Here is a 12,674-nt window from a genome sequence, read left to right on the forward strand (position 1 = left end):
GGGGATTTCGCCTCTTTTTTTTTTTTTTTTTTTTTCCATTTCAGAAGAGAGTCCCGGCTACAAAGGGACGCTTTCTCTATAGCGCAATACCTTGTATTTCTCCTACTTCCTTTCCCTCTGCCCCTTCCTTCCTCCCTTCCCACCTCCCAAATTCGGAGTCTCCCCGTGCAACCAGACTGAGTCCAGCGAGGTCTACTAACCCGGCCCGGAGAGCTTCCACCCAAACCCTGCACAACCCGATTCCAAAGAAATGCTGCGCCGGAGCCTGCGGCTCTCGCGCTCCCTCTCTCCGGATCCTTCTTTGCCTTCCCGCTAGCGGTGACCCGCCGAGTCCCGAGGGGGAGGTGAGGAGAGGGCCTTGCCCCGCACGTTACCTTTTTGGTGAAAGCCTTTGCCGCAAAATTCACAGACGAAGGGCTTGTAGCCCGCGTGGATGCGAATGTGTGTGTTGAGCGTGGAGCTGCGGTTGAAGGCTTTGCCGCACTGGTTGCATTTATGCGGCTTTTCCTGCGGAGAGGGGCGTGTGCACCGTGAGGCTGAGGCCCCGGCCGGGAGAAGCCACCTCGGGTGCTCCTGGAAGGGGCACCCTGAAGGGACAGGGGCCCCTGGTGGGGGGTTATTAGGGGATCCCTTGGTCATCCTCTCCCCAACGCCGTCGCTCAGTCTTCGGGTGTTGGGTACGGGTCGGGTCGGACCCGGGGGCCACGTACCTGGGTGTGGATAATTTTGTGTCTGCAGAGCGTGCTGGCCTGGCGGAAGCCTTTGCCGCAGACTTTGCACACGAACGGTCTGGCTCCGGTGTGGACCGGCATGTGGCGGGTGAGGTTATAGTGAGCGTTAAATACCTACGGAAGCACACAAGGGGGCCTTGTGGCGTGTCTGTCCTGAGAGTCCAGAGTCAGCCTGGGGAGGGCACAACCTACCTCCCCCAACCAAAAACCCCCTTCGGAAACCAGAGCCCTTTTCATTTTGCAAAGAGCTTCCCAACCCACTGACTGCTCGTGCCAGTCCCATGTGGCCGCTGACAAAGGCATCCCCATTTTACAGAATAGGAAACTGAGGCCCAGCTGTGCCCCCAATTCGAGTAGACAGCTACTGGGGCGCTCCCAGATTCGAGAAAGGGGCCGTCCAGGCTGCCCCCCCCAGGGAAGCAGCCGCCACTGCTCACCCCTCCCGGCCCCCGCGGACCCCGGGCCTCACCTTGCCGCACACCTCGCAGGTGAAGTTTTTGGGCTTGCCGTCCGCGGAGCCCCCAGGCAGCTTGCTGTGGCCCTTGACGCCGCCGCGCTCGGCGGTCAGGGCTGAGTTCTCCTTCAGCACCTGCTCCAGTGGCGCGGGCAGGCGCTCCTTATGGGCATAGGGGGCCGGATGGGGGAACTTGTCTGAGGCCAGGCCGGCCAACTTGGCGTTCTCCAGCAAAAAGAGCTTGGGGTGCGCAGCCAGGGCAGCGGGGGCCTGTGCGTTGAGGAGGCCGGACGGGAAGAGGTGGCCACCCAGGAGCTCAGACGGCGGGTACGCGGCAGAGTCCAGGTAGTTGAAGTAGTAGAGCGAGCCGCTGGCCGGAAGCCCCACTGCCTGGTTGATGACCTGCGGCTTGATGACCCTGCCCGCGGGTAGCGCAGACGGCGCCAGGCCCAGCTCGGCCTTGCAGCACACGCCACAGTTGGTTTTGCACAAGCCGCTGGCGCCGCACACCGGGGCCCCCCCGCCGCCGCCGCCGCCGCCTCCTCCTCCGCCGCCGCCGCCCGCCCGGAGGCTGCTTTTCCAGAGCTCAGAGTAACTGAGCAGCGTCTTGGACGGCACCTCGTAGCCTAGGGGCTGGAGGGGGATCATACAGGGCAGCGGTGAGCAGAGGTTGAGCAATTTCTTGCCCTGGCCGCCGTCCGCCTCCAGTGCCCCGGGTCGGGGCTCAAAGGGCGCACGGGGCTCCGACGTCTTGGCCATGATGCGCTCGATGGAGAAGGCCAGCGTCTTGGAAGTGGCCGGCGACGCTCCAGCGCGCGGGCAGGCCGGGGGCACCATGGTCTCCAGGGAAGCCGAGCTTGCCATGGCTCGCCGAGCTGAGCCGTACCGGACTGGGCCAGGGCGCAGCCTCTCTCCACTAGGTCTGCATTCCAGAAAAGGCAGGGAGGGAAACCGCAATTTAATAAGCACCTTGTAGGGTCCAGGTCACCCATTTGCATTCAAATGAACAGGGGCAGAACAAAGTGCACCCAAGGGTACCAAATTACCGCCCATTAACCCGGCGCGCAAAGGAACCCACCATCCCCTGCCCTGGGACTTTGAAAGGGGGAGAAAGGGGGAGGGTTTACAGAGGAAAAAGAGAGAGGGAGAAAAAGAAAGAAAGAAAAGAGCCTCAAATTAACCCCCCGAGCCGCTCCCTGGACCCCGGCCTCCGCCACGCGTGCTGGGAGCTGGAGAGCGAAGGGGCAAAGTTAAAGAGCACGAGGAGAGCCACCTCGCATTTACCTCTTTCCGCCACCGCCAAGGAGATGCGTTCCGAGCCATGCAGCCTGTCTCCTCTGTCACATTTTGATGGCAAACATCTTCCCCTCCGCGTGAGATCACTGTCTTTTACATTCAGCTGACATCACATGAAGTCACTTGAAGTGGAATGACATGGGCGGCGGCGCGGCTCCTGTAGCGGCCCCTGTGTTCCACCGCGCCTGCCGGCCGCCGCCGCCACCGCCCCTCAAACTTTAAAAGGAGGCAACTGGCGCCCGCGCTCCCCTCGGGAAAGTGCGAGCGGTTCGCGAATCGGCAAGGAGGGAAGAGACGGGAGGGGGAGGGGGAGGAATCGTGATGGTTTTGCCGGTGGAAAAAAAAAGGCGGGGGGAGCCCAAACCCAGGCAGAGTTCCGTGCGTGATTCACAACTTTGGGGGCCTACAGGTTTAGGGGATGCGGAAAGGGCAGGGGGTCCCGCACTCGCCGCCCCAAAGGGCCCCCGGGTGTCCGTCTAGTCGCCGAAGTATCCCTTAGCCCTCTGCAGCCGAGCTGGGCATCGTGCTAATAAACTGCCATTTACCCACGGAGCCGGCGCCAGCCGCGAACACGCGCAAATGATAATTACCTCATTAGGATGTGGCGCATGGACGCGGGCGCCGCGTTTGGAGGGGGGAACTTGTTAATGGGGAAATATTAATTTATGCAAAAACAACGAGCTCGCCTTGGCTGGCGTCGGAGGTCGGGAGAGAGCTCCTGCCGCCTAAGGACAACCCCGTAGCATCCGGAAGAGCAAGGCCGCGCGCTCAGATCCCGGGGGCTTCGGCGCCTGGCGGGTGCGCCTCCCCCTCTCTGGCCGGCTCTCCGCCTGCGGCCGGGGGAGACTGCACTGCGAGCTGGAGGGTCGTTTAGAGATCTTAATCGATCAGGATCGCTGATGTGTGATCGGATTTCTGAGGCCAAGCCCGGCTCCGCTGCTGGTTTAGGGCTGCGGGCGAGGATTCGGAGGGCAGCTCTCCCCGCTGATAGGTACTTACTGTTTGTATAGTTGAGAAGGTCCAATCTCCACCTGTTTAAGGAGCAGATTGAAACAGCAGAACCTCCCCTGGATCCTATTAAAACGTTTTTCCTCCTAAGGCCATTCAGTCGAACCAATTTTCCGAAGTGATTCATAGAGCTGAATTCTGCCAAGGCTGCTCTTTCACTCTTAGCCACTAAAGCACCGCGTGGAACCGGGTTTTGTGTTTTTCTAAAATAAAGAGAAGGATTATCAGAGGGGAGAGGGAGGAGGGCTGAAGGGGGGCGGGCAGAGACTTAGTGTGGCCAGAGGTACACGCAGAGGGAAGAAAAGGCCCTTTTCTAGACAGGCCCCAAGTAAGTTCGGAGGAATTCAGCGTTTTGTGCCTCGCGCACAAAAGCAGCGCGCTCCGCGCTCGGTTTGGAGGGGCTGAATTCATCTGTTTGCAGACCATTCCACCTGCGTATCACAACAAACTGCTCAAAGACGCTCCAGCACTTTCAACAGGCCGGGTGCTCTTGGCGACAACAAAAGTGATGGAGGCTGAGGGTTCTTATGGGGAGGGGCGTAGCAGCTAGCAAGAGAGCCAGAGAGAGAATTAGGTTTAGGAAAGGGGTGGGGGTGGGGGGAAATGCAGGGGTTAAAAAAAAAAAAAAACTTTTGGAGGGTTTTGTTTGCGGGACAATTATATCTTGCCAGCCGGCTTTTGCAAGACCACGAGCTTTGTAGCCGTAACTACAGTTTCAGAGGATTACGGTGGGTATAATATGAGAAAACAGGGTTGAGAGTTTGATAGTGAATTCCATCTCCGAAGACATACGATCTTGTGGAGCCCAAGAAAGTGCTGGCGGGGTGGGGGGGGGAAGAAAACCCTCTCCTTTTTCACCCAAGAACAGGTCTCGAGGGGCTGAGTACCCCTTCCCAGGCCTCTCTGCCGCAAAACATCCCAGGAAGCGCACCAGGGAAAAAGACAGGAAAGGTCTAATTTTAAATTCAGGCAAACCATTCCTTTTTCCCCTTCAGAACTCTCTCCTACCCACTCCCCTTCTGACGTGTAATTGCAGACAGGATATTGAGGTGGCAGGTAAAGGAAAGGAAAAGTGTACTTGGAAAGCTAGGATGGGGAACAAAGAGAGAAGTCTCCGAGGCAAAGTGGCCTGGATGGCAACTGCCGTGGGTTAATTTGTCCACGCTGCCAAGCTTGGAAACTACCCCTGAATTCGGTAGTCTTGAATCTGTTCCCCAACATCACCACCCCTCCACCCCACCCAACCGAACTTCCAGATTTCAAAGCTAGAAAGAGGCTAGCTCCTCGGGAGGAGAACATTTCCATACAGCCGATTTCATTTAGATGTTCAGAGAGGCAGAATTCCAGACTCAGTATACCCCTATCCCTGTGTTAACGTGAAAACAACACAGATGAACTCCTCCCACCCCACCCCACCCCATCACCACACACGAAACCAGCCAGCAACTCACCGGGACATTGAAACAGTATCAATACACCGGCAGGGTCTCAAAACCCGAATTTCTATCCCGACTTTCCTGTGGATCCCGTTCAGCCATCAGCACTGCACCCCAACCCCCTTTCCAAACTGGGTAATTGTTGATCTCGGCAGCAGCTCCAAAGATCTGCTGGTTTGAAAGCTCCATCAGGCTGAAAGCCTTCCAAAGGCTTCCCGTGAACCTGCGTTGCCATCCCTAGCGCTCTTTGTAGCTGCATAAGCCATCTCTCTCTCCCCCAGCATCACAAAGGAGTGCTACCTCCACAGAAAGAAAACATTTGGGTAAAAACAAGTTGCCCCTAATGTGCCTCTCTTTCCAAATGTTGGGTGAATACACTGGCTTTTATGAAAGTATTTAATTAGCTTCCACAAACTTCTCCTTCCCTCGCCTACAGATTATACTGAAGTGGAGGGTTGGAAACTATTTTACACCTTGCCACTCACATGTTAATTAATCTCTATCTAACCCTAATTGCAGTTTATTCAAGCACCGCTCAACAGCTCACCCACACAATAAACACTGATCCTACTTTTATACATATTACTTCACGTTAACACATTGAGTAATTAACTCCAGTACCAACTAATAGTGCAAACAAATATTTTCTGTAAACGAGATGATTTCAGGCAGAATAATAGAGGACTGGGGAAACGTGGCACTCGGTGGAGGGAGTGCTGAGATTTCGATTTGCTGCCCCCAACCCTCCAAATTCATTCTCAACCACAGCATCTTTTTTTCCCCTGAGGCTGAAATGCTTTAAAACAGGGGGGAGGGGACAGTATTAAAATTTGACGATTTTAGGGAGTTGTTGGAGGGGTTCTGTGAGAACAAGGATAACTTTTTTCTACCTACACATTTTCAGTGAGGGGAAAAAAAATCCAAAGTAACTCGACATGAAGGGCAATAGGAGGCTGCAGAAATACACCTGTATTTCAGGGATGTGGATCCTCTTATGCCAAAGTTTTCCAAAGCCTCCCACTTAGTCCTGTCCTTTTAAGCAATGGTTTTCCGATAGAAGTGAGCAGAGACTGTCGAGACAGATTAGAAATCCCAGGCTCTCTCCCAATCCAGACTAGCACACAAGCTCCACTTTGGAGGTGCCGGTGCCTTGGAGTCTCAGACCCAAGCGAAGCGCCCGAACTGGAGGCACGTGGCCGCGGCCCAAGCGAGGCCCACTAGGCCTCGCTCAGCGTGCGCTCAGCCCCAGGGGCCGGATCATGAGCTTGGGCACCCGCAACCCCGGGGCACCCAGGCCTGTGGCTGCCGGCCTTGCTGGACGGTGCAGGCTGCAGCCTACCGCGCTCGGCCTAGGAGCTCTGGACCCACCATGGGGTCCTTCTCCGCCGTGCGGCCTCAGCTTCCGGCCCATCTCCTTCTGGGCGTCTCAGCCGATAGCCAGACGCTTTCGCTCGGCCCATCTGGCCCACGCTGGGGCCTCCACAGCTCGGCCGCGGTGGGGAAACACTGCCAAAGTTAAGCCTGACGCCCCTCGGCAGCCTGTGCTCTTCCCACGCTGCAGAGCGGGGTGCCAAAGCCCGGTGCTCTGCAGCTCCGCTGGGTGTGACCCGGACCGCGACCTCGGGGATCTGCGGCTGTGTGACGCCGCACCCAGGCCAAGCCACTCGCACAGTACTGATTGCAGATCCAGGCTCAAGCAAGGACTGGAGCGCAATGTTTTAATTGAAAGCTCAGGTTTAAGCACAGCTGGCGGCTGTCTATTGATTTTGCAGAGGATTCTCTTGTGGAAGCATATTAAAGATGACTGGCACGGCGAGAGTCCTCCTCTTCTGCCCCCTCCCTCAGGCCTTTCTGTGGTCATTAACCCGAACACTGTAAGGATGACTTTTGTTTAAAAAAATTTTTTTTTTCTTTTTTAATGCCAGAAATCGCCCTCACTTTAGAATAAATTACTTAGCAGATGCCTTCCTGGGGTGTAGACAACCTCAGAGGAAAATCCCTTTCTGGAGCAAAAGCTCACACATTTGCACTACTTCTGGGATCACAGAGGGAAAAGGCAAGCATTTCTACTCCCCAAAAGTGTTGCAGTTCCAGCCCTGGTGGCTTGTATCTCTTGGTTCTAGATGACAAGAGGCACTGTTATTTTAAATACCATTATTATTATTATTTCCTCACCCGATTATTAGGTTGCAATACATAATATAGCGTCCTGGGCCATCTCCCCAGGGAGTTGAGTAGCTTGGGGGCAGAGGGCTCGCCCGAGGCTGCTGAGTTTGGGGAAACACCCACTGGGCAGATTTGATATTTTCTCCCCGCTGCTCCGTAACTCGTTTGGAAACAAACAAAAAACCGAAACCAAACCAACAAACCCAAACCAAACAAAGTTTACGGTTTAAGGAGTCTCCCTCCCTCCCTTCCTTTCTTACTTCTTTCTAAGGGGACATTTAGGATCTGATTTACACGGTGCTGCGCTTAACCGCTGAAAATAGATTAACTTCTGAAGAGAAATTCTTCTGCGATCCTTTTTTTTTTCTACCCCAGGAAGCATTTTATTGAAAACATTCGAACCGTCTTGCCAGTGGCTGGCTTGTCCGAGGCGCACGGGCCTCCGCCTTTGGTGCGCGCGGTTAGCAGGATTAGTGCGGCCGGGAGACAAAGAGCCCCAGATACCCCGGCCAAGCGAGGCCGGGCACGCCCGGAGAGATACCGGGTTCCGGGTACCCGCGCGCAGCGCGCGAGCACCGTCTTGGGCCCGGGCCTCCAGGGACAGATGGGCCAGAGCCGTCTGCATCTGCCCGCGTCCTCGGGGATGCTGCGGCGCCCACAGCCAGGGTGGCGGCGCGCCCGTCCCACTGCACCCGGCTGTTTCGCAGCGCCCCTCGCATTCGGGTACTGGTTTTCACCCTCGAACAGGAGAGGCGCCTATAAATCAAGGGCAGCCGGCTTTGCAGCCAAGTAGGACGGGGGAAGGTGGTGCAAACCTATCACGATTTCCAGAACCCTCCCAACCCCCTTCACGATCACATAAGAGGACTTTCACCGCGCCTTCGGAAATCTGGGCAGTGTGCGCGCTCCTAGGCCAGAGGGAGTCTTCCAAAAGAGCAGATCTGCAGTCCCTACGCGCGCAAGTTTGGTACGCTGTCCTCTCTGCTTTAGGGGCATATATAACCACACACGCGCACATGTATGCATATGTATGCATATTGTGTGTATACGTATATATACCTTCACTGCTATCGACAACCCTTCACTTAAAAATGCCGTTTGATTAGGACTCTGATCCAATATCTGCTCGCAGCAATTTGCCAGAGGACGTAGTCGGGGTGGGGTGGGGTGGGGGGAGGCAGTCTTCTCTCAAACGCCTTTTCCTCTTGCCACGCGGTTTTGACGTGCAACCCAAAGGAAACAATAGTTTACAAAGGACAGTTGTGATATATTTTACACACCATGTACGTATATACGTATATACGAAATATATATATATATGAAATAAAAAGGCATTTTTGGTGATGGACAGACCCTGTGTAGTTCGGGTACTGTCGATTTCTAACTCCGTGGGAAGACGGCTTAGGATCGTCCGCGTTATTTAACTTGGCAGCCAGTTAAACTCCGCGGTGGAGCCTGCCCAAAGGTATTAGCGTTAAGTGCTAAGAGCTGGAGTTAAGTCGGCAGTGAAAACGACGGGCTGGAGGGGCCAAAGGGGTGAGAAGAACTGATTCCAGTTTCGCCCAAACTTCTGGAAGTTTGCCGGCCTGAGTAGGTCTGAGTTGGATGGCCCACTGGGTAAGAACCCAAAACGCTGTGATCGCTGTACAAGCGAATCACTCGGTTCTGTTTGGTTGGTTTGGTTTGGCTTTGCTAGAAACTTCCCAGGTATGCGTGAGAATGGAAAAGTTCTTTCCTGCCCAGGTTTCTTGAGTTCTCACCAGTTCAGCCGAATCCCATCTTCTGAACCTCTCCTAGGTAGATTTCTGTCTGCATTCTCTACCCCGGAGTTTGCATTTTGGCTCAGGTAAAGACAGAAATGGGAACTGCAAAAATGCTGAGTAGAGCTCCACCAACCGTGAATCAGTCTCTCTCTTCCTCCGCCCCTGTCTCCTCCCACACACAGACCCTCCCTCTTTGGGGGTTTAGCTAGGGTGGCAATCAGTAGATGATTACTTATTACTGAGGGCCTCTTACATGCCCGGCACAGTACTAGCTAAATACCTCCTCTAGTCGTTCTCATTTCTGTCCTATGAAGTTAGCGTATACAATCAATGGGCCCACTATACAGATAACATGTCCAGGGTCACATAACTGGCAAGAGATTGTTTTCAGAACCCATATTCCTAAGACCATGCAAAAAAAAAAAAAAAAATCCAGCTAAACAATTAGCCTGAATTGGCTGGTGGAGTGTAAATTGGGACACTTTGGAAAACTGATCGGCTGTATCAATTAAAGTTGAATGTTTGCATTCCTAACAACCCAGCAATTCCACTCCTAAGTATATACCCAACAGAAATGTGTACTTAAGCTCACCAAAAGAGAGGCACTAGAATGTTCACAGCAGCATGATTTGTAATAGTCCTACACTGGAAATTTTCTGAATAACCATCAAGTGCAGAATCCATAAATAAACTGAGTGGTCTGTTCACAAAATGAAATACTATATACAGCAATAAGAGTCAACAAACCACTGCTATACTAAACAGCATCAATGAGTTTCACAAACATAATACTGACCAAAGGAGCCGGATCCAAAAGCCTACACACTGCATGATTTCATTTAAAGTTCAAAGTAGGCAAAATTTGGGCACACAAGGCTTCTGGGGTGCTGGTAAGGGTTTGTTTTCTGATCTGGGTTCTGGTTTGTGAATATTTTTTGAGCTGTTCACGCTTATTTGAATATTTTCTCTATGTTTGTTATGCTTCTATGTATCTGTTAAATGCACTTATTTGTTCACATTTTAATATATATTATACTACCTCTATATCTGTTAAATAAGTGAATAATCAGCCTGAATTTGTCGACTTGCCCCCCTCCCCCAGTTTCCCAAAGAGATACTACTCCTTACCTGCCTCTTGAGTAATGCACCTTGAATTTCTTCCTCTGGATCAGACAACCACGTCAATTAGTTGGCCTCTTACACAGACTTAAAAACAAGCTGCATCCAGACTTTGAACACAATCGTCTTTGGAGCCTGGGCAGTGGATACAACTTCAGGGAACCTGCAACGGGCTCAAGAACGCTTAATCAGGGGAGCACATCTGAAGCATTCTTCTCACCCAAGACCTCAGTACAGGGGTGGCAGCATTGAACTTGGACCTGTACCCTTTGCTGCAGGTGAAGCAGGTAAAGAACCTCTGGCCAGGAACTGCCTCACACTTTCCAGAGACCCAATCTGGCCGCTTGTGCTGGGAGATGGAGATCAGGTTGAAGGTCGGAGGGTGGGGTATGGGATGTTTGTACGAAGCCTTGGCAAGTCCTTAGAGCTTAACTCACTGGGTCTTGGCCCTAGACGACACCAGGGGAAAAAAGAATCTTGGCTCCCTGGCAAGTGACCCAGTTAGCAGAACTAACAGTTCTGCTTTGGGAGAGGATGGGGAAGTTTATTTTAGCAGGAAAAAGCCTTGGGACCCAGAAATCAAATACTTGACAATCCCTTTGTGCAAAGCAAATGTGAATTCTGGTGGTGGCAATGGTTGCAGATCTGATCTCAGCACTTTAAGAAAGATATCAAGTAGAGTTCCCCATGCTCTACAGTAGGTCCTTATTAGTTATCTATTTTATATATAGTAGTGTATATACGTCAATCCCAATCTCCCAGTTCATCCCTCCTCCCGCCCCATTACCCCCTGGTAACCATAAGTTTGTTTTCTACATCTGCGACTCTACTTCTGTTTTGTAAGTAAGTTCATTTGTACCCTTTTTTTTTTTAGATTCCACGTATAAGTGATATCCCATGATATTTGTCTTTCTCTGTCTGACTTACTTCACTCAGTATGACAATCTCTAGGGAACTCTACTCAATACTCTTTAATGGCCTATATGGGAAAATCATCTAAAAAGAAGAGTGGATTTATGTATATGTATAATTGATTCACTTTACTGTACACCTGAAACTAACACAACATTGTAAATCAACTCTACTCCAATAAAAAATTTTTTTAAATAAGAAATTTTTAAAAATTAAAAAAACAAAGATCTAAAGAACCTACAGCTAAAGCAGTTGAGGTGGGGGCAAGGACTAAGGGCTGGTGCTGTAATTTACATAGACTATAAAGATAAAAATTCTCTGCTTCTGAAAGAGTGAGACAAGATAAGACCCAAGGTGATGTAATTCATTCATTAGTTAGCCAGTACACGTATCTTGAGATTTTCTGTACTGGGCCTACAATCTAGATGCCAGGGATATAGTGCCTACCAAGATAGACACAATCCCTTCCCTCATGCCACTTACATTCCTTCATTCAGCCAATAGGCATGCATCAGTACCTTCTGTAAACTAGGCTATGGGCCCAGAAATGGATAAAGGACAATGGGCGTGGCTAGGATGGTCCAAGACTCTGAAAGAGGGCAGAGTGAGAGGGAAAAAGTAAAAAAGCAAACAAAAACATACCCAAAGAACTCCCTGACGGTGAAGTTAAAAAATTTTAAAACTTCTCACTCTAACAGAGGCCACAGGGTGAATTCATAAATACCAGGTTTCTAGAGGCATTTCCATGATGGATGGGTAGACTGCTCCTTTGGCAATTTATTGTCTGGTGCTTTTTTCTAGAGACAGAATTCTGGTCTGGATGGAGCATGGCATTTCTTAGGATATTAAGACACAGCATGAAACTCCCTTCTGGGCTTTGTAGGGCTGAGTATCTTTGAATCAGAGAAGGTTCTGGAATCATATCAAGTCAGAAGCCTGGCTCACCTGTGAGCTATGGGCCCACAGGCAGGTTATTAAACATCTCTGCAAGCCCCAATCGCCTACCTTGGGCAGGAGATGAACACTTACTTGGTCCCAGGGTGCTGAGGACCAAATGAGAAAAGGCACAGAGAGAGCTCAGTACCCGTGACTGTCCAAAGGAAAGTCCTCAATGAACATTTGCTACAGTTATTACAATAACTTGTTATTCGTAACTACGGTCCTTCAGTCTGACTGGTGGAAAGATGAGAGAAGAGAGCAACAAGCTTTCTTATTCTGCTCTGTACTTGTTTTGCTTCTTTTTGTAAATAAAGTGAGGTGGGTTGTTGTTTTTTTTTTCTGATTTAAAAAGCAGTAGAAAAATGTTGGGGAAATCAGAGAATTACAAAGGAGCCTATTAAAATTGTACATAATCCTATTACTCAGAAATCACAGACAATGCTTTGGCATATGTCCTTTCTCTGTATTTACACGGTTAACATCATATAATATATACTGTTTTATAATCTGCTTTTCCATTTAATATAGTATGACTATTACCCCGTGTTTGGAATATGCAACTAAGACACAATTTTAATGTCTCTGTAGTACTCCACCCTCTGGCTTTAACACAAGTTAAACAGTCCTTTGTGGTTGGATATTTAGGCTGGTCACAATTTTTTTTTTTTTTTTTTTTTTTTTGCAATAGTTCCATCAGGAACATTCTCACACGTTAATTTTGTGCATAGCTAATTCCTGTAGGACAAATTCCCAGAAGTAGAATTACTGTGACAAAAGATATGCACATTTTTAAAGCTTTAGATACCAAGTGACAAATTGCCCTTCCAAGAGGGGGTACAATGCCTCTTTC

General features: G+C 50.9%; 1 protein-coding gene across 1 annotated transcript in view; it reads right to left on the minus strand.

The window, feature by feature from the left end:
• Nucleotides 1-3,507, minus strand: part of FEZF2 (FEZ family zinc finger 2) — a 4,804-nt gene extending 1,297 nt beyond the window's left edge. Inside the window, exons 1-5 of the mRNA XM_024746462.1 lie at nucleotides 3,481-3,507; nucleotides 2,470-2,603; nucleotides 1,201-2,107; nucleotides 711-845; nucleotides 375-507 (exon numbers count right to left, since the gene is read on the minus strand). Of these exons, the coding sequence (XP_024602230.1) occupies nucleotides 375-507; nucleotides 711-845; nucleotides 1,201-2,049 (1,117 nt within the window). The 5' untranslated portion in view covers nucleotides 2,050-2,107; nucleotides 2,470-2,603; nucleotides 3,481-3,507. The remainder of the gene's footprint in view (nucleotides 1-374; nucleotides 508-710; nucleotides 846-1,200; nucleotides 2,108-2,469; nucleotides 2,604-3,480) is intronic.
• Between the last annotated feature and the right edge of the window lie 9,167 nt (nucleotides 3,508-12,674).

The sequence above is a fragment of the Neophocaena asiaeorientalis genome, unplaced genomic scaffold (assembly GCF_003031525.2).
Source record: "Neophocaena asiaeorientalis asiaeorientalis breed wild unplaced genomic scaffold, Neophocaena_asiaeorientalis_V1.1 scaffold251, whole genome shotgun sequence".
Lineage (NCBI taxonomy): Eukaryota > Metazoa > Chordata > Mammalia > Artiodactyla > Phocoenidae > Neophocaena > Neophocaena asiaeorientalis.